The 25,387-nt window shown below is 36.9% G+C and overlaps 3 protein-coding genes across 3 annotated transcripts in view; 2 read left to right on the top strand and 1 right to left on the bottom strand.

The window, feature by feature from the left end:
* LOC137395065 (uncharacterized) overlaps positions 1 to 12,219 on the top strand; it is a 29,846-nt gene extending 17,627 nt beyond the window's left edge. The window contains exons 5-8 of the mRNA XM_068081847.1: positions 5,358 to 5,579; positions 6,511 to 6,694; positions 9,101 to 9,362; positions 11,342 to 12,219. Coding sequence (XP_067937948.1) covers positions 5,358 to 5,579; positions 6,511 to 6,694; positions 9,101 to 9,362; positions 11,342 to 12,031 — 1,358 coding nt within the window. The 3' untranslated portion in view covers positions 12,032 to 12,219. The remainder of the gene's footprint in view (positions 1 to 5,357; positions 5,580 to 6,510; positions 6,695 to 9,100; positions 9,363 to 11,341) is intronic.
* Positions 12,220 to 12,371: 152 nt separating this feature from the next.
* LOC137395066 (cilia- and flagella-associated protein 52-like) lies at positions 12,372 to 18,369 on the bottom strand. The gene is made up of 11 exons (XM_068081848.1): positions 18,232 to 18,369; positions 17,724 to 17,923; positions 17,243 to 17,508; positions 16,914 to 17,097; positions 16,619 to 16,758; positions 16,078 to 16,251; positions 15,625 to 15,773; positions 15,378 to 15,523; positions 15,011 to 15,186; positions 14,165 to 14,402; positions 12,372 to 12,868 (listed from the first exon to the last, which is right to left on the bottom strand). Exons 1-11 carry the CDS (start codon positions 18,299 to 18,301, stop codon positions 12,722 to 12,724), a joined length of 1,890 nt encoding a protein of 629 aa, XP_067937949.1. The 5' UTR covers positions 18,302 to 18,369; the 3' UTR covers positions 12,372 to 12,721.
* A 1,878-nt stretch (positions 18,370 to 20,247) lies between these two features.
* On the top strand, positions 20,248 to 24,935 carry LOC137393927 (zinc finger MYND domain-containing protein 15-like). The gene is made up of 4 exons (XM_068080640.1): positions 20,248 to 20,473; positions 22,670 to 22,848; positions 23,019 to 23,163; positions 24,339 to 24,935. Exons 1-4 carry the CDS (start codon positions 20,279 to 20,281, stop codon positions 24,933 to 24,935), a joined length of 1,116 nt encoding a protein of 371 aa, XP_067936741.1. The 5' UTR covers positions 20,248 to 20,278.
* The last annotated feature ends 452 nt before the right edge of the window (positions 24,936 to 25,387 follow it).

The raw sequence follows: 25,387 nt of genomic DNA, 5'->3' as shown, positions 1-25,387 counted from the left end.
GCGTTTTAACCGAGATCAATTTTGCCGATTTTTCTTGAAGTTTATGCGAAGGTCACCTCACTTTTCCATGCTTCCGAAAGGCGATCGCTAAGCGGATGTTTGGTAAAAATCAAAATTCACCAAACCTTTAGAAAAGTCATTGACAAAAATATTTTGCCGACGGTGGTAATAGCGGCGCCTATGATTTACGAACAGTTGAGGTTTACCTCTATGACTTGGAATAAAGTGATTTTCTAAAGCGATAACAACCGTCTCGGTAGCCGTTGGGCAAAAAAATGTTCGAGTTAACAGAGTTGAGGTCGAGTTATCTATAGCAATTTATCATTACGTGGGACGGACCAAAGAAACCATTCGAGTTAACCATGTGTTCGAGCTATCTGTGGGCGAGTTATCCATGTTTGACTGTACTAATAAATCTTAAGAAAAATTTACAAGCTTTTTTTACATAATAATAATAATATCCCGATATATCGCGATTCGACTCGCAAACTTGCGATTCACAACTTCATTCCGCGATATATCGCAATTCGAAATTGCAAATTTGCAATATTGAATCGTTTGGTAGTTTTTGAAAATCGCAATACTTTTACTACTTCTACTAAAACTTACACACCTAAGGTTCTTTTTATAGGCTCTTTGAAGTCTCTCAATCAGCTCATTTATAACCCTCAGTATGCGTTCTGCTTCGAGGGTGTGAAGAACTAGAGGTCCTCTACATGTTCTACTTAAATATGAATAAGTAATGAGCGAGATGAATAGCTGCCACTCTAGAATTCAATGTACTGCATTGAATATTGTTATGTTAGCCATTTTAATTAAAGCTGTTTTATATAACTATTCTGAAACGCAGTTTTAAAATGTTTACATACCGACAGCACTGCTCCGAGGTTGTATGTATGCAAGATCCTTACTTGGGCACACTTTGTTCCACTAGGCAGCTCTATTAGGCGTATTACATGAGATCTTCCACAATGTAAATTTTTACAGTCAGTACATGTATATAAAAACTGTAGAATGTTACGGACCTGAGGCTTTTCAGCGCAATAATAAGTGATATTCATAGTAGGAAGTTCTCATAAAAAGACCCTAAATATGAATAATTGGTATTTATTGCAAATACTGTGCTTTAGCCAAGAAATAATAACACTTCCACTAAATGTTGATAACTTATTTAGCTTTTATTTAACAACTGAGTGTTGTTCCTGTTGAGGTCAACACTTGTACTAAAGGAGGTCACTGTTGAGGTCAACACTTGTACTAAAGGAGGTCACTGTTGAGGTCAACACTTGCACTAAAGGAGGTCACTGTTGAGGTCAACACTTGTACTAAAGGAGGTCACTGTTGAGGTCAACACTTGTACTAAAGGAGGTCACTGTTGAGGTCAACACTTGCACTAAAGGAGGTCACTGTTGAGGTCAACACTTGCACTAAAGGAGGCCCTGTTGAGGTCAACACTTGCACTAAAGGAGGTCACTGTTGAGGTCAACACTTGTACTAAAGGAGGTCACTGTTGAGGTCAACACTTGCACTAAAGGAGGTCACTGTTGAGGTCAACACTTGTACTAAAGGAGGTCACTGTTGAGGTCAACACTTGCACTAAAGGAGGTCACTGTTGAGGTCAACACTTGCACTAAAGGAGGCCCTGTTGAGGTCAACACTTGCACTAAAGGAGGTCACTGTTGAGGTCAACACTTGCACTAAAGGAGGTCACTGTTGAGGTCAACACTTGTACTAAAGGAGGTCACTGTTGAGGTCAACACTTGCACTAAAGGAGGTCACTGTTGAGGTCAACACTTGTACTAAAGGAGGTCACTGTTGAGGTCAACACTTGCACTAAAGGAGGTCACTGTTGAGGTCAACACTTGTACTAAAGGAGGTCACTGTTGAGGTCAACACTTGCACTAAAGGAGGTCACTGTTGAGGTCAACACTTGTACTAAAGGAGGTCACTGTTGAGGTCAACACTTGCACTAAAGGAGGTCACTGTTGAGGTCAACACTTGCACTAAAGGAGGTCACTGTTGAGGTCAACACTTGTACTAAAGGAGGTCACTGTTGAGGTCAACACTTGCACTAAAGGAGGTCACTGTTGAGGTCAACACTTGCACTAAAGGAGGTCACTGTTGAGGTCAACACTTGCACTAAAGGAGGCCCTGTTGAGGTCAACACTTGCACTAAAGGAGGTCACTGTTGAGGTCAACACTTGTACTAAAGGAGGTCACTGTTGAGGTCAACACTTGCACTAAAGGAGGTCACTGTTGAGGTCAACACTTGTACTAAAGGAGGTCACTGTTGAGGTCAACACTTGCACTAAAGGAGGTCACTGTTGAGGTCAACACTTGCACTAAAGGAGGCCCTGTTGAGGTCAACACTTGCACTAAAGGAGGTCACTGTTGAGGTCAACACTTGTACTAAAGGAGGTCACTGTTGAGGTCAACACTTGTACTAAAGGAGGTCACTGTTGAGGTCAACACTTGCACTAAAGGAGGTCACTGTTGAGGTCAACACTTGTACTAAAGGAGGTCACTGTTGAGGTCAACACTTGCACTAAAGGAGGTCACTGTTGAGGTCAACACTTGTACTAAAGGAGGTCACTGTTGAGGTCAACACTTGCACTAAAGGAGGTCACTGTTGAGGTCAACACTTGTACTAAAGGAGGTCACTGTTGAGGTCAACACTTGCACTAAAGGAGGTCACTGTTGAGGTCAACACTTGCACTAAAGGAGGCCCTGTTGAGGTCAACACTTGCACTAAAGGAGGTCACTGTTGAGGTCAACACTTGCACTAAAGGAGGTCACTGTTGAGGTCAACACTTGCACTAAAGGAGGTCACTGTTGAGGTCAACACTTGTACTAAAGGAGGTCACTGTTGAGGTCAACACTTGCACTAAAGGAGGTCACTGTTGAGGTCAACACTTGTACTAAAGGAGGTCACTGTTGAGGTCAACACTTGTACTAAAGGAGGTCACTGTTGAGGTCAACACTTGTACTAAAGGAGGTCACTGTTGAGGTCAACACTTGCACTAAAGGAGGTCACTGTTGAGGTCAACACTTGCACTAAAGGAGGTCACTGTTGAGGTCAACACTTGCACTAAAGGAGGTCACTGTTGAGGTCAACACTTGCACTAAAGGAGGTCACTGTTGAGGTCAACACTTGTACTAAAGGAGGTCACTGTTGAGGTCAACACTTGTACTAAAGGAGGTCACTGTTGAGGTCAACACTTGCACTAAAGGAGGTCACTGTTGAGGTCAACACTTGCACTAAAGGAGGCCCTGTTGAGGTCAACACTTGCACTAAAGGAGGTCACTGTTGAGGTCAACACTTGCACTAAAGGAGGTCACTGTTGAGGTCAACACTTGTACTAAAGGAGGTCACTGTTGAGGTCAACACTTGCACTAAAGGAGGTCACTGTTGAGGTCAACACTTGCACTAAAGGAGGTCACTGTTGAGGTCAACACTTGCACTAAAGGAGGTCACTGTTGAGGTCAACACTTGCACTAAAGGAGGTCACTGTTGAGGTCAACACTTGCACTAAAGGAGGTCGCTGTTGAGGTCAACACTTGCACTAAAGGAGGTCACTGTTGAGGTCAACACTTGCACTAAAGGAGGTCGCTGTTGAGGTCAACACTTGCACTAAAGGAGGTCGCTGTTGAGGTCAACACTTGCACTAAAGGAGGTCGCTGTTGAGGTCAACACTTGCACTAAAGGAGGTCGCTGTTGAGGTCAACACTTGCACTAAAGGAGGTCACTGTTGAGGTCAACACTTGCACTAAAGGAGGTCACTGTTGAGGTCAACACTTGCACTAAAGGAGGTCACTGTTGAGGTCAACACTTGCACTAAAGGAGGTCACTGTTGAGGTCAACACTTGCACTAAAGGAGGTCACTGTTGAGGTCAACACTTGCACTAAAGGAGGTCACTGTTGAGGTCAACACTTGTACTAAAGGAGGTCACTGTTGAGGTCAACACTTGTACTAAAGGAGGTCACTGTTGAGGTCAACACTTGTACTAAAGGAGGTCACTGTTGAGGTCAACACTTGCACTAAAGGAGGTCACTGTTGAGGTCAACACTTGCACTAAAGGAGGTCACTGTTGAGGTCAACACTTGCACTAAAGAAGGCCCTGTTTGCATCGCTGTACATCAAGTGAATAAGATAGCTTGAGGAAGTCTGAGCTTCATAATTATCTTTGATGTCAGGTTTTAAGTCTAAATACCTTCTAAGTCAAGTCGAATAAACTGCAAAACAGTTAAATTAATTTTTAATGATTTATTAAGTTTTTATTATTATTGCTTCGTATAATTACATTAATATATTAAACTACATAAAAGTTTTATTACATTAGTATATTAAATTATATAAAAATGTTACTACATTAACCTTAATAGGATGATAATATATTAATGTAATGATATACAGTGAATTGAAGAAACAATGATAATAAAAATTTGATTCATAAAAACCTTGAAATTGCAAACAACCCAAATCTTCTGTTTACTATGATTAATTCAAGAGCGTTGTAATGTGTAGGGATGTTTGAAACCTTTGAATTTTTTTATATTTAAAAGCTTTCAGATCAATTAGTTGGTAACATTCCTCATTGTCTGCACTAAAAGTTTCCTAAACTTATTAAGATGGCCTCCAACTTATGCTTATTGAGTGACTGCTAGCTCACAAGTATCATGTTACAAACCTTAAACTGAGACATGGTACAGTTTAACAATAGGCATGACATGTGATTATTACTGAGGCTGTTAACACTCTGGTGTTGTACTCCAGTGTATAGATGATATTTATATTTATATACATATATCATATAAATAATATCCTATATTATACTAGTTATATTATATGTAATATATAATATGATATATATTACATATAATTATAATATAATAATACATATATTATATATTGCAATGTATACTATATATATTGTAATATAAAATATACATGTATATTATATTTTATATAAAAGAACATGTTATATATAATATATTGTATATATATATTCATGTATATACTATTTGGCATATCATCATACATAAACCTTTCAAAAAAATTTAATGATTTAAAACTATAATCACTGATTATATAAATATTCAGAGCAGCAGCAAAATCGTACAACAGACATTTTTGATCAAAATATCTTTTGGTGCTTCCATAAAGCTTTTATATCATAAATATGCATGTACAGATGATCACATTATGCTGCATGTCATTACAATCATTATATTATGAGCTTACTGGCAAACATAATATATATACTTTAATAATTTATATACTGTATCGAGTACAGTCAGCGATAAAATATGATGTTGATGTTAAACATTGTGTAGATGTTTGTCATAATCTTGGTAGGAATGGTGGATGTGAACACGAAAAATGACCTAGGAGAGACCGCCATATTCTCCGCTATAATTCATAAGAACATGGAGACTGTAGATGTCCTTGTAGAGTACGGGTGCGACATTAACTCTGTGTGGCAGGAAAGTACGCCACTCTATCTGATAATCAGCAACAAAGACGTGGCAGCAGCGAGTAAGGCTATAGAAAACGGTGCTCGTATCACGAGCCTTTCAGGTAAATATATTCATACTAGCTGTGCTACCCAGCGTTGCCTGGGTAATAAAAAAGTCTTTGGTCAAAAAATTTATTTGTATTTAACATATAACAACATTTGCCAGTCTAACTTTTAAACTTCATATCACGAGGAAAATGTTTCGTGCAGGTCAAATAAATTTTTAACAAATGAAATGACTATAAGAAGGTTTAAATGTAAATGTGAAATAATTAGCAAGTAATAGCTAAGTTAAGTCAGTTTTGCTACCATTACAATAAAATATGATTCGGTAATAATACAATTAATACGAACTGAGAAAACAAAATACAATTCCTGAATATATAGAATTAATAATAAAAATTCGTGCATAGAAGTGTGTGTGTGTATAAACAAGGTTACTGTTCTACCAGAAGCTATCTATCAAAACTTTGAATTCGACGATACGTTGACAATATAATTGTCCGCGTGCGAAGATTGGCCTTGACCCCAGATATAGTAATCGTACCTTACGAAAAATATTTCTTAACAGGTGCCTCGTAATGCGTGGCCGCATCGGTAAAATAATCCTCGTGCGCTATAGCTATAATAGCTAGATGTCTGTTTCTGTACCAGAAACTAGGTACCAGGTATTATACCTGAAATTTCTGGTAACTGTACCAACGTATGAGTCATACTATGACTTCATGCGTATGAGTCATACGTTAAGCGAGATGTTACATAAATCAGTGTACTCGTAGTAGCTACTTCACATTTCAAGTCCACAATTCTGCATCTATGACTCTTCTTACCCGCTACTGCTGTGGTTTATGATTTAAAACTTTATTACAAGGAACCTGATTACTGTGCATCACTTATAGCTCTCTCCGTTACAAGATAAAGTGTAATCTTCATCTTTATTTGATCTTTATCCTAATTAATCAAGGAGTAAAAGTTGTCTTTGTACTCCTGCAGATAAAATTCGACAGCCACTACACGCAGTTCTCGATCTGTGCCACATGCAAGCCATTACATATAGGGCCATGAAACTACTCAGACTGATGGTGCAGGCGGATGGCAGCGTGCTGGAGCATCTCGACAGCTACAGTTGTAACAAGCCGGGTCAGACCAATCAAGACATCATATATCATATATACAGGTAAGTTAAGTCTCGGAAGACCTGTTAGTAGGTGTATAAATTGTGTGATTTTATTAGTTTCCTTTTCTGATGAGTGATCTCAGTGCGCAGTGCATGATCCATATAATAGAAGCAAGAGAAGTACTTTATTTTGTATATTTGTCGCGTAAATTGAGTTAAACAACCACCAAGATCAGGCTCCTTCCTGAAATGTTTAGTTTGTAGTATATGAATATTTATGTAAACTCTCAGAAATAATTGTGATCTCCCTTTAGAAACATATTTCACTCAATTAATATCTCTTCCATTGTTAAATTTTCTTTTGTCATTAAAACACCTATGCCCGGAGTTGTCATGACATGATTGCTACAGTAAGGATAACTCTCACTATAATGGCTTGCGATTAAATAATGTCTTAAACATTCCGCTCTGTTATTAAATGTATAATGAAATAAGATGGTTTACTTTTGTTTAAATTTTGATGTAACTGGAGAACATTTTGTTGAAATAAAGGTAGCATGTGATGCTGTAAGCTCTGTTATATCACTAATTCAATGTGAAATTATGATCTGCAGTGTACTCAAAGTTGTAGAACCCAGGAACCTCTATTCACTCTTCCATCTTTTCATTACATAACAAATGTAAATGCTGTGGTTCCATATTATATGATCTAAAATACAACCATCTTAAAAGTGACTATATCCAGACTTTTTTCATTCAATGCTAAACACATTCATCCGACCTCATCACTCACTCATCATCATTTTAGTTCGCATACAGCATTTGGTTTATATACAGTGGCAATCGTAATTATGCGATCGCTTAAAATAAATATGAAGTTTATTATTACATCGAGTTTTTAAGTATTTATTAGATGAATTATGACAAAATGAACATCATTGGGAAGCAGAGGATGTTCTATACATGAAGATTATTGAATAACGGCCGATCTTTGATTTTTTAGCATGTTTTGATATAATATAGCGATAACTGCACACTATTACAAAAGAGTTCTACACAAAAAATAGGCTTAGATTCGTCAAAAAATAGGCCAAACTAAACATGGTATTTGGAAGTAAATAGAAGTATCATAGAGGCAAATTAAGTGATATTTGGAGTATTAGCAGGGCCTTAATATTTAGTTGGCCCTTAGTGTCAATCACATAATAGGATAAAATGGATGACTAATAAATAGTTTATATTTAGTGAGAAAAATTTGAGTAACAGAAAGAGTATCTACAAGACTTGCTTACTTTTTAAATATGTACAGTATGTGTGGTCTGTACAGTATGTGTGGTCTGTACAGTATGTGTGGTCTGTACAGTATGTGTGGTCTGTACAGTGTGTGGTCTGTACAGTATGTGTGGTCTGTACAGTATTGTGGTCTGTACAGTATGCGTGGTCTGTACAGTATGTGTGGTCTGTACAGTATGTGTGGTCTGTACAGTATGCGTGGTCTGTACAGTATGCGTGGTCTGTACAGTATGTGCGGTCTGTACAGTATGCGTGGTCTGTACAGTATGCGTGGTTTGTAGAGTATGCGTGGCCTGTACAGTATGCGTGGTCTGTACAGTATGCGTGGTCTGTACAGTATGCGTGGTCTGTACAGTATGCGTGGTCTGTACAGTATGCGTGGTCTGTACAGTATGCGTGGTCTGTACAGTATGCGTGGTCTGTACAGTATGCGTGGTCTGTACAGTGTGTGTGGTCTGTACAGTATGTGTGGTCTGTACAGTATTGTGGTCTGTACAGTATGTGCGGTCTGTACAGTATGCGTGGTCTGTACAGTATGCGTGGTTTGTAGAGTATGCGTGGCCTGTACAGTATGCGTGGTCTGTACAGTATGCGTGGTCTGTACAGATGCGTGGTCTGTACAGTATGCGTGGTCTGTACAGTATGCGTGGTCTGTACAGTATGCGTGGTCTGTACAGTATGCGTGGTCTGTACAGTATGCGTGGTCTGTACAGTATGCGTGGTCTGTACAGTATGCGTGGTCTGTACAGTATGCGTGGTCTGTACAGTATGCGTGGTCTGTACAGTATGCGTGGTCTGTACAGTATGCGTGGTCTGTACAGTATGCGTGGTCTGTACAGTATGCGTGGTCTGTACAGTATGCGTGGTCTGTACAGTATGCGTGGTCTGTACAGTATGCGTGGTCTGTACAGTATGCGTGGTCTGTACAGTATGCGTGGTCTGTACAGTATATGCAGTCTGTACAGTATGTGTGGTTTGAGATAATAAAGAAAGTGACATTATGTCATAAATGACAAAATACATGGAGATAAATTTTGGTTAGTTCTATAACTACGACTTTCGGCTCTTGTACTACTTGCATACTTTTTATGCTGAACACATTCATCTGGCCTTATTACTCTCTTATCATCGCTATATATAGATTGCATCAACGTATATTGCATGTGTTTGAAGAATGGAGAGAGGACCACTCCAAAATGAAGGAAAGCAAATAGTTCGTGATCTAGTCAAACTTGGCTACATGCCCTCCCGAGGAGAGCTGGCTAAAATCGGCCAATCAGATGATGATTACGATTATCTATATTCCTATATAAAATCCGGTCCGGCACCTCTTAAAGACTTGTGTGTGCGCACTATAAGGAAAGCCTGTGGAGTCAATGTCATTGATGCTATGAACAGGTGCACTCCTGCTGTCAGAGAGGCGGAGAAGCTCCAGGTAAGCGTTAAACGTTTTTTCAGTTAAAGTAAGCGAGGCAGCTCAAGGTATGCGTTAACTAAACTGGTCTCAAGTATGAAACTGACAGCGAAAGAAACTAACACAAAATATCAAAAACAATCAGATAAAAACGCACAGAGATGAGTGAAATACAGTAATCACCTATTACGACTTCAGTACTTCTTGAGGTGAAAAATTTTATTAAAAAATAAAATATGAAAAAAAATTAAGTATAAATGAAAAAACTAAAATACATTAATTTCTCTCATTCTCTGATTTGGTGAGATCTCTTTGCGAGCATAATTGTGATAGCAATCACCAGACTTCAGTTTTTGTGTTACATTTGGTGGTGTAAAACTGCTTGTGACACTATTCATCATGCCCATTAACTGCCCTCAATTCTTACAAACTGTATATGTATTTCTAAAAGCTTGTCATCTGTCCTTCGGTATGTCCAGCTATAGCTATTAAAATCTTTCAATTAAATTTTCATGTCCTGATGAATTTGAACTCACAGAGATTGCGCGCACAAGTTTTTAAACCACGAGCTCTACCACGGAGCTACGCAAGGCACACTGATCAAAGACATTATCATATAATTATAATATACATTATAGCGTATGTTAAATGACGTATTATTTGAAACTCTATGAATTCTACTAACTCTATGAAATACAAAACTTTTTTGCGTTTTGTGAACTTCTATTTCCGGCTTTTCATAAGGTTCAATTGCTAAATCGAGGTGAAAGTCAATATTTTTCACGCGGACAATTGTGTTATCTCGAGTAGGAATGGCCTCTACATTCTCTCACCGTTTGGCCAAACAAAGACAGTCCGATATCCCATTTTTACATTTGTACCAGTATCGAGAGGTACCAGTATGGTCTTACTCAAAGTTTTGATGGATAGCTTTTGCTGGAACAGTGACCTTTTTTATATACACCCATGCACTTCTATACAAGAATTATTATTATTAGTTCTACATATTCAGGATTTTTATTTTGTTTTTCTTTTTAGTTCGTATTAGTTGTATCATTACTGAATCATCATTTATTATAGTTGTAGCAAAACAGACTTCATTTAGTTATTACTTGCTAATTATTGCACATTTATATTTAAACCCTTTTATACTGTTTTATTTTAATTTATTTGACCAGCACAAAACACTTTCTCATGATATGTAGTTTGAAATTTAAAATGGCAAATGTTGTTATATGTTAAAAACAAATCAATTTTCTGTCCAAAAACTTTTTTATTACCCGGGCAATGCCGGGCAGTACAGCTAGCTGTTTAGTAAACCCTAAAAACCTAAACCTAAACCTAAAAACCTAAACCTAAAAAAAAGAAAAAAAGGCTTACGATTAATAATAAAGTGAATTTATTAGATACAAGTTTTTTAGTTTCTATTTCGCAGGCTTTTTCCCTTTTCGCGATAAACCACATGAAATGAAGGTTTACTTTACCTTTTCTTTATTTGATTTATTTTGTGCATATTTTATTTAATTGTTCTTACTATATTGTGACTTAGTTTTTAAAACAGTATTAGTGATGTATGCATTTGTTACAACAAACTTGAGCACATATTTGTAAAACATATGATTCAGGTTTTATGTAGAGCCTACTTCTCTGATTTGCATAAAAAAGTTATGCAGGTTATAAAAGGCAACATAGTGTGCAATACTAATTTTCCTGGATCATGCATCGCCAATTATTAACATATTAAAACTGGGTTGTCTGCTCGATGTTCCTAAGTTTTTACTTCGATTTCAATTAGTGTACTTAGTAACATGACAAGTCGCTATGAGATTACATTAGTGACTGGTAATATTAGAATTAATCTAATCTTAAGAGTTGTCTGACCAACGTTCAAGTTTCACAACTGGTATTCTAAACAGTATAATAAGCAATATGGCGAGGTTTTCCATATACCAATATGAGACTTTTTAGAGGCTGTTGAAACTATCTACTGTTGTTTACAGATATTGCTAAAGCCTCCTGCAGATCCAGACAATGAATATGAAAATGTCCAGGTGATCCGAAGACACAAAGGAAGCTTTCGGTCTAAGCACAAGTCTCTCAAAGGCATCATGAGTGGATTTGGCAGATTGAGCCGTAAATTCAGCAAAAAAAATCCTGATGCCGATATGCAGTTGCAGCTATCATTACCTAGCAGAGAAATGGAAACGGCAGCACCTCCACCGGTAGCAAACAAGCCAAAGAAACCAGCTATTAAACCTAAACCAACAAAATCAAAGTACATTAAAAGAGAATCTCAAAAGAAAGCCAGTGTAAACGAAGTGGCAGATATTGTTAATCGTTACAGTGACTTTAGTCTTGAGCGTAAAACTAGACCGCAGACATATGAAGAGGCGTCACGGATGGCAGCCATAGACAATCCGGCTTATGTAGAGAATGAGGCTATGGAGAATGGGCATGAAAATGTTGGTAGTAGCAAAGAAATAGATCAACCAGCACAAACGGTACAAAATGGAATCAATAAGGAGTACATAACTTCTACTGGTTCTAGTCCTAACACAGAGGAGTCTTCCACGAGTACCGAGAAGCAAGCCCAAACTCCCATGACCGGTCACCCACTACTGAAGAATTCTCAACTCACCGTTCCTCTCTATAAAGGGAGCATTCACATCGCTGACGATGAAACAATGTGATCTATTGCTAAACATTTTTATTTAAAATCGCATTTATTTATTAAGCATTTTTGCTTACAAAAGTGATATTTTGTATGAGAATCTAGCCATTTCGTTACATTATTAATGTTACTATGAAAAACAGGGATACATTTTTGAAGCAAAGTGTATATTTTGACAATTCAAATATATTGTTTTTTATTTATCTACCACAAATTAAACAGTGCCTGCACTTCTAACCAAGACAGCATATTCTATTTGAAACGACGCGAGGTAAAACCTTTTTTGCAAACATATCGACAACGTATTCTACAACAGTTGAAGACTCTGAATAATGATTTTACTCAAAGGGTGGTATATTTCACTCTTTTATTTACACATTGATATAACTTATGATTATTTTGGTAATAAGGCAAAGAATAGCATTTGATATTAAGTTCTGTTAGATGTCAAATCCTGATCAGCTGCGGAAGCCATCTCAATGACAGAGTGTTAGGAACTTTCATTCATGCTTTTCGGTACCCACCTCATAAAAAAATCTTTAAAAAACTGTATTATTTTGAAGAGCCCTTTGCACAGAGTAAGAATACAGCAATAATAACACCTATACTGAATAGACACTACATATAAAATGAAGCTCTATAATAACAACTGCTCTGTCTTGGCACAGTCTCGCTATGTGTTGACATCGGAGAAGGTTTAGCAATGACCCTAGAAGGGGAATCTCCAGCGCAGTACCGCTCCATCGGCGCTCACACTAACTATGTGCTTCGTATTCGGGCAGATTTTGACGCGGTTGATATCTCCACTGTGACCCAGTCCAACATGAGTTACCTCCCCCTCATTGTATTTCCAAACCTGTAATAAGATAAGAATTCATGATCTTGTTTGACACGGTCTACTGGCTACAAGATGGTGTCATTGCTATCAACAAGTATTTATTAAGTTTGAAGGAGTTCATCCACTAAAGATCATAACAGGATTTGCTTTAGCCAAGTATCTTATCCCATTTTGGCATCGTGTGTGTCTGTTAGTCTGAGTAAACACTCTGCATTTCTATATTTTTGGCCGATTGCATCCAAACTTTACACGCATATATTTTGCGCCTTCTGGCAAGTCACCAAAAATATTTGGATTCAAAACTGCCTGGTTCTTGAGAAACAGCTTCTTAAACACCCATAAGACTAGAAACTCAAGAACGCGCATTTCTATGTCTTAAGCACCATTGCTCTCAATAAAAGCATTTATAGATTGTTGGTGGCTTGAAAGCAGTGTAGCAATTTGCATTGAAAATTTACAGCCGAGCTGCAAAATATTTTAGTGAAAATCTTAGTGAAATCCTGGCAACGCCAGGCTTAAAGCTAGTACTATATGTATTTTATATATAATTTATATATAATTAATATGTATTTTATATATTTTTTACAAATATTTTATATATATTTAATTAATATATAAAAAATATTTTTTACATATATTTTTTACCTATATATATTTTATATATATCTTAAATATATTTTTGTAGCAATGAACTTCGGTGAACACATCTTAGAAACTTTGCTAAGGGACATATTGATCAGCTTTTTATAAACAAATACTTTATAAGCTGAAAATTATTTTGCTCACATGTTTGTTGAAAAAATAAGAAACTTGACTGATTTGATCACTTCGGACTTCCATGACTGATTGTCTTTTGTGTGTTTTATTGCCAACTCTATTGAGAACACTGCAATAATTTATATCATCAAACTATCATTACAGCACTAGAGTGTTTATTTATTAAATTGGTAAAAAAGCTTTGCTACATGTGTTTAACCTTCTGCTTTTTATGGCAGATTCCTTCTTAGAGACAACGACAACAGACTAATGTGCATTGTCGAGCCTTGTAGAGAAAAAATTTAAGATTGGGTGTATCCTCTGATACTAAATCTTAGCAATGTTCTCATTTTCATTGGTGCTAACATCAGTGTTTTCATTAGTCCTAACATTGTTTTGATTGGTCTTAACATGAGTGTTTTCATTGGCCCTAACATCGTTTTTGATTGGTCTCAACATCAGTGTTTTCATTGGTCCTCATACTAGGGTTATCCTATCCTTTGTCCTAACATCAGTGGTTCTACATCTCCATGGGCACAGAATACTACCATATCATACCTTCACAAGCTTATCATTTCCTCCGGTAACAAAGTACATGCCATCAGCAGTGATGTCAAGGCCATTGACTGATCCAGCCTTGGATCCCTCAAGCTCTCGGATAAGAGACCCATCAAAGTTCTCCCAGTAGCCAATTTTTCTGTCTGTTCCACTGGTGATGATTTGGCACTCATTTGGATGATAGGCAATTGTCTTGAAAAGTGTGTTGGCAAACATGATTTGGTTTCTCACGAATCGTCTGCAATGGAATTTGTGCCGTAAAGACAAATTTCAGAATAAAACAAATTAAAGCGAGACAAGTTTTTCGTCCACTATAATAATAGTAGGCATACAAGGGGTGGACTGTCACTGACTCCGCACCCAATCTTTCACAGGAATGATGATCTTATTAACTTACTATAAAAAAATTTTAAACAGATAAAACTTTCTAAATAAACAAATGATAAATATTATAAATAGTATAAAACCAAAGATAGTAGAGAACGCAAAGTATGCTATACGTCTATACTAAACAAGCTGTGCTTTATCTCAACTAAGCTTACCTTGTCGTCAATCTATTTATAAACACAATAATTTAATTTGGGAACTTCATGGACATAGACAGAGATAAAAGGTAGACATGAACAGAAGTAAATTTGCAATGAAAAAGTCAACCTAAATAAAAGTATATTTACTTTCTTCTCGTCACATTTTTAGCAGACTAGAAACATCAATACTTTGAAAAGCTGTCTGAGGCATGACAGATGGCACCACATATTAAAGTGTGATCTTTAAAATTTAATTCACCCACACTTATGTTTATATAATACTATACAAAAGTGTGCATCAGCAAAATTCAGGTCATACTTGAGATCCCATATTATGCATGTGCCATCGGTGCTCGCTGAAACGCATTCGGCATCATTCTTTCTCAGTTTGATGCAGGTCACGGATCCCTTGTGCTCCTTTAGTGCCTCCACAAGACGGGTGGTGATGCGAGCTCCCTTCATCGTGTATCCTTCACTGATCTCCCAGACACGTACCTTTACAGTCATATAACAACTGTGTCAATAAAAAGGAGGAATCCATCATCATTTTTTTAGATTTTCATTCACCGCTACTAGTATTGTAGATAGTTCAATAAATAATGTTCATTTAGTTTTCAACTTTCTATTAGCACTAGCAGCAGGTGAAAAAGGCCGTGTGGTATTCTCTCAAGGTAGACTGAGCTTACCTGTCCTTCACCACCTCCGCTGATTATGTGCCGACAGTCTGAGGTCAAGGCTAAGGCTGTGACGCCTTTGTTGTGCGCGTCCTCTATAGTGTACATCACTTTGCCTGACTCGGGGAAAAATGTGCGAATCTTTCCATCATCCCAAGCTAGATGCAAAGATAAAAGATGACATGTAAATAGCCAAACTCATTTACTTACATTTCTCAAAAATGCTGGCATTATTACACGGTAACATATGTTTTCATACCAGACACAATGCTTCGTCCATCTCTAGTGAAGTCAACAGCGTTGCAAGTCATATTAGGTACAGTGATTCTAAGCAGCTCTTTGCTCGTCGACAAATGCCAGACTCGGATATCTTGATAGCAGCAGGTCACGAACAGGTCGGAAGTTCCACTGCAGCAATTTATAGCTAGTTGTTACAATGTTCACTATTCAAATTAAATTTTAAAAAATCAGCTATTGTTCAGCCTAATCTTCTCTAAACATAAAAATAAGAACAGGCATATTTGATAGTTTTGTGCAACAGGTAGACCTGACGAAAGATATACCTTTGTGAATATCAACATATAAAAGGGCCGGTGAAAAGGTTCAAGGGGTAAGTTATGAACACTGTCGATACTGACTTTATAGAGAGATAGATACTGAATACTGAATATATGTATAGTATAAAGAATAGATACACTGAGGTGGAACTCACAATGGAAATGAGATGTCATTTACAGCTGAATAGTGACAAGTGTTGATGAGTTCGTGTGTGAATTCTGTTAGGTTGAACTTGTAGATGTGTGATTTGCCTGTTCCAGCAAAGAATTGGTGACCCTGACCTCTCAGAGCTAGTGATGTCACTGGTCCATCCAGCTTCTGCGCTCTTCTACAAAATATTAACGACTTACGTATTATCATCTTAAGATATTGATGAATGTTACAAACTTTTTTACAAATTGGTACTCAAAAAGTTATTACAGATGCTCTGGAAGTCGCGTGAAAGTCCAGGAAGCAATTGTACTATGATCACGGACAAGTGCCAAAAGCCGTACAAATTTCAACTTTCTAATAGCGAGTTTCATTTGAGCAACTATAGCAGGTGCTGATATTGGCACAAAATAAGTAGCAAAATTGTGATATTTTGATATCAATGTTAATATGATGCTAATTGATAATAATAATATTGTTATTATTATTGATCTTAATAATAAGATAACTGCAGTAGATGGAAACATTTATGATTAATATCTTACTTAGAACGTTTGAACTTTTGCTCAAGAGTGCCGCAAACACTGACAGTCCCGTCACCAGCTCCACAAATGACTTCTCCAGTTTTGAGGATAGCGAGAGAAGCTATTCCTTGGCTGAAGATATCTTTTGCAGGTCCAACATGCTATATAACAAAATTAAAAGTAGTGTGTACAAAAAAAGGGTCGCTATTTTCCTTAAAAAACCGTAAAAGTTTGAAATTATTTCTGTTTAGTGTTTTTGAGAGATAAAAATCAATTTGCTAAATAGCAAGCTGGTTTGCAAAATACTTGTTAATACCTGGAAGAGCCTGGTTTCTATGTTGATAGCAATGATATCTCCTGTAGTAGTTCCGCAGTAAAAGAACTTGTCATTGTCAAGGACTTCTATGCATTTGACGACTCGTTTTACTTGGCCCATGTTAACATCAGTTGGTCTTATCTTTCTATTCTCCACATCTAATTCCCAGACTCTCAGTGTGTGGCTGTATGATATAGCAAATACATTGTAGCAAAACTATGCATCTTTGAAAAGTTTTGAGGCTTATACACAGAAGAATAAGGTGCAAGAATATAGACATGTTAAATTGCTACAAGCATTTATATGCTCTCTACTAGTTGAACACTTACTTGCCACCAGTGACAAATAGAAACTCATCATTGTTTGCATAGGCTACACAATGAGTCACTCCTGCACTTTCTACTTGGGCGGGTGATCCACAAATCGCTTCTTTGCGAGCTACATTCCAGACTACTACTGCTCCATCATCTTGACCTCCCAATGATACCAGAAAAGTATCATTAGGAGAAAATGCCAAAGCCTCAACCTTGACTTTGTGGAGCACAAGCCTCGCATGAAGGCATCGTTCCTCAAAATCCCAGATTATCACATCAGCCTAAAAACGTGACAAAACACTTTAAAAATAAAAAAGATAACCAGAAAAATAGTTTGTAGCTTTTGAGCCTTATAAAGAACTAAATTTTAAAAATGCGAGGATGAGTTTATTGTGAAAACTTTGAAGCAGGTTGTTCACTATGTATAGTGTTATCAAAGCAAAAATTATTAATCTAGTAAAAATGTAAGAAAACTTTTTAGTACAATAAGACTTACTTTAAAACCCATGTATGTGAGTTGACCAGATGCAATATATCGCCCACTTTTCGAAATTGATATGCAAGTGACATCGTTGCTATGTCCTGTCAGAAAATCTTGTTTGCCTGTCTGTATATCTTCTATAACAACTGTACATCCAAGCGCATACACTAAATGTTGTCTGTTAGGATGAACTTTTAGACCTCCTGGAATACGGCCTAAAATACAACCATAGTAAGCATAGGTTTCTATATGATCCTATATGTTAGGTTACTATGGTACAATGCGTGATTGTACTGAGTGATGTATTACCAAACCAGGGTTTTACTACATACAAAGTAGCAAAAAGGGAACTATTTTAGATAGCAGAACGTTCGGCATTGCTTATTTATTTAACTAACACACTTGCACAACATGATGGAAAAACGAAACCAATGTCAACACAATCAACTTTTTTAAAACTTCGTTTACGTGAAGTATAAGAATGAGGTTTTAGGCAAACATCTAAACTTAGTAATTTTCTTACCTTCAAATCCAATAGTAGCTTCAAGTTCAAGTTGAGGAACTCCTATGGGGCTGCTAGGGTTTACGGCCATTTTTTCTTTTGGTGTAAAACAAACTACTACTGGGTCCGTAACAACGCTGCACTGGTAGTTTTGTGTCCCGTTGCGCCGCAACCAGCAGAACTGAGTGCGCGCGTCGTTAGTCGACCACAGTAATAAAGCAGTGTCATATACGTAGGTCTGTGTTATACGATTACAATAGTGACAGCGGAAGACTAAAACCGATCAACGAGTCCTATTCGTCACTATTATAACAACTGTTTGGCGGAAAACAGCTTTGGTTTACATGTGCAGTTCATTCTTTACTCCTATTTATTGTGGTTCAAATTTTATGTCTTAGACATATTCACGAATAAAAAACACTTTTAGTATAAACAAATGTCATCATTGTTAAGTTTGCCTATTGACCATTGCATTTACACAACTGAAAGCACCTACATAATTGTACCCGACAAGAGCTTCTTGGAAGCTCATCTCAGTTGATGCACGTTTTAGTAGGCCTACGTGTAGAAGCATTGCGGTTAGTTTACAAAATATGGACTCGAGTCTTTTAATTTTCTGGTTCCGTGTAAAGTTGGCAGATGATGACCTCCATTCGCACAATAAAGGAAGAACGCAATTGGCTAGTCTCATTTCGTAAATCTTGGTAAAATTGTAGTTAGATCGCTGAGGTTTTTGAAAGTTAATAGACGATTAGTTTGCTGACGCTTGTAGTTGGAAGTAGTGGTGAATTAACGGATAACAGCGGACGTTTTCTTTTAAATTTCTAACATGCTCAATTGATTTAATCATGCAGCGTGTCTGCATTTCTTACTGCTGCCTGTTTAATAGACTCTTATAAGTTTCTGCGGCCCTAGTGACAAGTTACTATAGTTTCTGCTGACGAGTAGAGAACTTGGTAGATCCCAAAATGTAGTTTGTGTAAGGCACTCTCGTCATTAATGCGAGCAGTATGGCACGGTCTGATCTGTAGCTGTAGAAGAGATAAACTATTTAAGATGAGCAAAGTTCAAAATACACTATGGTACTAGACAATTGGAAGCATAAAAACAAACATGAATTCAGTAAATTTGAACGGAATGCGCATCAATTAAGGTGATGAACTTCCAGTAAGTTTATACTTCACGTGCTGATGTCACTGCATCAAGTTGCATTTCAACTACTGTGTAAGCAAAATCCAATTGATAAGCAGCAGATTGATATAAAAAGGTATCAATTTTCATTACTAAAAGCAATTCCTTGTTGCAGGTTACATGCAGGTGTACCAAGCATATTGCCGAACACCCTTCTTACATATTGGTAGTTTGCAGTTCTGTTTGTTAACTATTTAATTGGAAATCAAAATTTTTGTAAACAGTTTATATCTACTAATAGATACTTTATATTATTTATGAAAATCTATATATCACATTGAATACAACCTGTTAGAATGTTTTTTATTGTAGGGAATCTTTGCCTCTTTGGTCATTGCACTGCAAAAGACCACCCTTCTACGTCTATTATAATTCACTAATATCTCTTTTGCTTTTTGCAACATCATTTAAGCCCATATATTTGATGCTGTATGTGATTTAATATATACAAAATGTATATGTTATTTAAAATAGAATTGATTGATTGCATGGGCAATGTAACAAGAATTCATTTCTTTATAACAGCCCATTGCTGAGTGCATTGGCAAGAAACAATTTACAATACAAACTTATTCTGGTTGCTTCCCAGATTGATCAATACTGAGTGTTAGGTTTGCAATTGCACCATGATGCATTTGTGAACGACTCATTCTCGCTTCCCAAATGGTCCAAAGTTTGTCTAGCTTATCTAAATTCTACCAATTTGCTAAAAGTCTGTTTTCTTATTATCCAAAATGTTTTTCTTGAAATAAGCGACAAAAACCTCAAATAAAATATCTATGGTAGAATAAGTGTTGTTCAGATGTGTTATTCATACAATATATACATGCCTTCTCATCAGGATGACTTAAACAATGCAATCTAAAAACTGAAGAAGATGGTTGAGAGAACTTGCCACCACTGCTCAGAAGTTATAGCATCTATTAGGACATGTGCGTCGTGTAATATGGTATTCTATTGCTCTGAGAGCTGCTTAACACATCACAATGCTGACAAGGCAGGCTGCTCTAAGATGTCATATTACAGTCAGCTTACTCCTCCACTACTCTCTCTCCCATTCACCTTTGCTGAGGTAACTTAATCCTTGAAGCATATCTCAGTTTGGAGCTATGTGTGATGTCTCGAGGTTATCATGAAAATACATTTTGTTTCATGATTGTAGCTTGTAGGCTTCGCATAAGTGGTTTGCAGATCATCTTTTTGTGATCTGTAGGTTCCGTGTTTTTGACTGCACTCATATATGATGTCGGTAGGTTTTATATTTATGTCCTGTATTTCTTGTGTTTGTTATCTAAAGATCTTCTATTTGTGGCCTTTGCTGAAGAAATGTAGTGGTTGTGTATGAATACGTTTTTAGTCTAAAATTGAAAGCTAAATGAAATTGATTTTTTTATTAGAATATTTAGGCTAAAGGAGAGAAAAATTAGAACAGCATTTGAGAGTTTTTGTTGATATTATTAGGGTATCACAAGTTTATTCGAGGGACGTTCATCACCCGTCAGCAGTAAGCCCGGTGATGCTCGAGATTTTTTCCATTTTTAATCAGATAGTCAACAGGTGTATGTTTAAGAAGCTGGTGCTCAGGAACCAGGCGCAGTTCTGAGGTCAAATATTTTGGTGATCTGGCAGAGAGCACGGAGCTTATGCCTGTGAATTTTAGATGAAGTTCACAGACTAATGACATGCCACACACACGCCACGCACCACACGCTATGACAAAGTGGGTTTGATTAATTTAGATTCACAACATAATTGTAACACAGAACCCAGACTAACGGTCATGGTCACACACTCAGTCGCGTACACCACATGTTTGCTGTTGAAATAACTCACTGCTGTCTTGAGAAGTCAGAATGACAGATAAGGTCAGCGTAGGACTTTAGCTCTAAATCTGCTTATTATTATGATAAGACTGGCTGTGCTACCCGGCATTGCCCGGGTAATAAAATAGGTCTTTTGACTGAAAATTATTTGTATTTATCTTATAACAACAGTTGCCATGCTAACTTTCAAACTACATATCATGAGAAAAGTGTTTTATGTAATTGAAATAAATAAAGAGAGAGAATGAAAACAGCTGTAAAAGTTTTCAAACTTTGTCAAACAACTTTTAAACTTCATATCATGAGGAAAATGTTTCGTACAGGTCAAATGGATTACAAAAAATATAACAACTATAAAAAGGTTTAGATGTAAATGTGAAATAATTAGCAAGTAATGGATAAATTAAGTCGATGTTGTTACGATTACAATAAAACATGATTCGGTTATTATACAATTAATACGAACTGAGAAAACAAAATAAAAATCCTGAATATATAGAATTAATAATAGCAATTCTTGCATAGAAGTGTGTGTGTACAAAAAAGGTTACTGTTCCACCAGAAGCTATCCATCAAAACTTTGAATACGACGATACTGGTACCTTTCGATACCGGCACAAATGTAAAAATGAGATTGGATACTGTCTTTGTCTGACCGAACGAAAAGATAATGTCGAGGCTCTTCCACGGAGACGATATAATTGTTCGTGTGAGATGAATTGGCCTTGACCCCAGATATGGTAATTAAACCTTACAAAAATATTTCTTAACAAGGGCGTTGTAACGCGAGGTTGCATTGTCAAAATAATCAGCATGCACTATGGCCGGAATGACAGACAGATCCACACACAAACTTTGAGAAATATATATATAGATGGTAGGTTATCATCATGTGACTAGCTTAATGCTGCTCCACCAAAGTCAATTCTGTCCTATATGTGAATAAGTTCTACTGATAGTAGATTTGGTGAATTTTGCTAGAATGTGCTGTAGATAGACCAACACGTTGCAAACAATGTCTTCACTGATGATAAATTTAACTCTTTGTTAATATTTATTTTATAGTTTTGCTATAGAGATACACATGTGTGTGTAGATTGTTCCAGTTTATAGAGCTCATTAGTGCCAACTATGCAGTCATGTTCGTTTCCATATAAATTATATATTAAAAACTGATTACCGTTAATAAAAAAAAATGTTTTTATGAAAATCTTATCCAGACTTGTGAAAGTCTGAAAGGCTATTCGTTGGTTGAATCATCTGCATTAGTGATTGACCAATAAGATCTAGTTATTTAGTCAAGTAGAATACTGCTGGATCAGCTGACTGGCTTCGGCAATGCTGTCTTTGTGTAGGCACACTATTGATACTTGCTGTCATGGTTAAAATCACAGTTGTATGAATGCATGTTTCATGTGTCTGCAGAAAGTCTTCCTCGGTTATAGGAAACCTGCTCAGAGACCTTTGACGACAGAGCATTGATAAATTTTCTCAAAAGGCAAGGTGTGTTTAATTTGGGATTGTGGGTGCGGGAGACACCGCTGTCGGTGCTAGGCTTCTTGGATGTTCTACCTTTTGGGGAGCTTGAAACTGTTTTTGACCCCTATGTGCTTCCTATAGAAGGGTAAGCTGATTATCTATGTTTGAACTAGAGCTCAGCAAATAGATGAATACATTACAGAATTTATTGATATGTGAATCAAATTCGTTGATATGTGTGCCATAGATTGCCTATGGCTACAAGAAAACATGGAGTATGTGCATTTACAACTGTATTCAACTGTTCTCTGGTAGGCTGGCATTGGAGAATCACCCCATAGCACCTCTGGAGGCTGCCTTGGCCTCCTGGGAAGGCTATTACAAGTGGAGAGGATTTCCCCTCTCATCGCCGATCGCCATCCTTCTTCATCATGTGATGACCGTGTATCATATCCTGCAGGTAACTTTTTTTTTCTGACCCGTGCTTTATAAATTGCTATTTGGTATTGGGAGTCATTGTAAACATTGTAATGAAGGTTTCATATAATGAAAACTGCATCTTTATGATGGAGTTGTTTTAACTCTGCATGGAAGACTTTTTTCAAAGTACTTTCACTGAGTCAGGGTGAAGATTAACTATAAATAACTATATAAATACAAACTCGACCAGAACTCTACATTAGCTGTTTAAACTATACTTTGATAGCTCGCGTTGCATTTACGGTATTAGGCAATGTAAACGTGACAAAATCGGGAATTTTAGGGTCAAAGTCAATAGTGCAAACTCGCTGTGCGATTTATCAGAAAGATATTTCAGCTTTCACATTGACTCGGTCTCAACACTTCTCCTTTCTCAGCTTCAATGTATATGTTTTGGCATAATTATTATTAGATGTAGTGCTTGTTGTAGTTTGAGCATAGCGTGTGACAGTTTTACAGTTAAGACAACAATAGAGCACTCTCAAGGTGATATTACACAGGGTGCGTTTCCATGCTTCAAAGGGAATCGGAGTTGCTCTACCCGATTCATAGAAACAGTAGAATTTGAATGCATTAGGCGCCATTTCGCTTCGCTAAATATGCCCTACGGCATTTACTGTGAAATCACAAGTACAACATCATAGAAACCCTCACTGCTGATTGATCCGAATCTATAATACTCAGCTAAGCTTTCTCCAGTGGAGAAAAAAATATTTCAGCACACTTCACTCAAACACAGTGGATCTTTGCTAGAAAAATGTTCTTCTGCTACTCACTACTGCTTCTGTTTGACTTTGCCTTTACGTTAACACTTCCGTGTCAAAGATGGTTACCCATAGGATGGTGACAAAATAATTACTATTTCGATCTAGTAGTTGACTGCATGAATTGAAAAGTGACTGTGACTCGAAAGTGAGTCTACTTTAACATGTTTTGTGTTGAGGGATACATCGTAAATCTTGGAAAAGTCTATATAGTGCAAATCGAAATCATTAAAACGATAATGTGTGGGCAACTCCCAACCCAGTCGAAGCATGCAAACACAGTGATGAAGTTGATTTGCTTTGTCTCATCCTCCTGATTACTGTTCTTGTTACTTGTTTTTCATCACAATGATCCATTTTTAAGTTTCTGAGGAAAATCCTTTTATTTTAGTCATCAGGAGTTGCAAGCCAGCCAGAGTCTGTCGTACTTCTTGCTGGTGTAGAGAAGGAAGCCGATTTGCTCATTACCTTTTTAGAGTTATCTTCTCTTTTACCCGGAAAGACAATTTCTGTGATTATGGTTGGTCCATCTATTTCCGCAAAGATATCAGGAAACTGCTTTAAACATGACAATCTAACAGTTAGCAGATATTGTATGACTCTCCAGGAATATTTGAGGTCTAATCATCAAAGTTGCAGTGTAGATGTTATAATTTGTTTAAATGCGGGGCTAGCTGCGTACACTTCTTGGAGGGACGCTATAGTTGAAATAGTCAAGCGACAGATCCGATGTTATATCACTGACTTCTGCTTGCTCAGTCTAGACATGAGTCAGCAGGCTTTACTGAGCTTGACTTTGCAGTTAGAGTCAGCACTTAATCACATGAATATGAACAGTGATTTGACCAGCAGATCTTCAGAGAATCTTAGTGTGAAACTGAGTGAGCCAGTCATAAATCCTTTTCGATGCCCTGTAAGAAAATTTTGCGAGTCTGCTAGATTTCCGTGGTTTAGCAATGCCTTTATTTGTGAACTGATATTTTGTTAAGTCAAAGATCTTTTGGTAATTTTTAGCAAATATAATTATTTACACATCAACAAGTTTCTGATGTTTATTAGGGTTTACGAATGTACATCTTTGAAGGAATATTTTCCTCTGGTTAAAAGATCGGCCAATTATAGAATTGTATTGGTTAGGCGCTATGCTTTACCAACCAATATTTAACTATATATATTAGTTATGGTTATAGTTTTAAACAACTAAATTTCTACACCTTTGCTCAAGTAGTTTTCATATACTTGACATATAACATAGTAGTTGTCTTGGTTTCATATTTAGCTATAATCTATAGTTAATATATGCAATAATGTACATTTGCAAGAGTAATGCAATATATGAGCAATAGTGCAATAATTACTCGCATGTATAACGAGGTAATATGGAGTTGTATGTACCTGCGTCGCTTCCATAAATTGAGGTCCTAGCGTATCGATTTTTAT

The sequence above is a fragment of the Watersipora subatra genome, chromosome 4 (genome assembly GCF_963576615.1).
Source record: "Watersipora subatra chromosome 4, tzWatSuba1.1, whole genome shotgun sequence".
NCBI classification, from domain to species: Eukaryota; Metazoa; Bryozoa; class Gymnolaemata; order Cheilostomatida; family Watersiporidae; genus Watersipora; species Watersipora subatra.
This window is presented reverse-complemented; position numbering and strand designations above follow the sequence as displayed.

Bases quoted from the DNA above. Each gene is read 5' to 3' on its own strand.
- LOC137395066 (XM_068081848.1), bottom strand. From the start codon at position 18,301: ATGGCCGTAAACCCTAGCAGCCCCATAGGAGTTCCTCAACTTGAACTT. The intron at 16,252-16,618 runs GTAAGATATTAA...AATATTTTGTAG, and splicing joins CAAAAGTTCAAACGTTCTAA to AAGAGCGCAGAAGCTGGATG. The intron at 15,774-16,077 runs GTGAGTTCCACC...AAATTGCTGCAG, and splicing joins AATGACATCTCATTTCCATT to TGGAACTTCCGACCTGTTCG.
- LOC137393927 (XM_068080640.1), top strand. From the start codon at position 20,279: ATGGTTGAGAGAACTTGCCACCACTGCTCAGAAGTTATAGCATCTATT. The intron at 22,849-23,018 runs GTAAGCTGATTA...GTTCTCTGGTAG, and splicing joins TATGTGCTTCCTATAGAAGG to GCTGGCATTGGAGAATCACC. The intron at 23,164-24,338 runs GTAACTTTTTTT...CTTTTATTTTAG, and splicing joins CCGTGTATCATATCCTGCAG to TCATCAGGAGTTGCAAGCCA.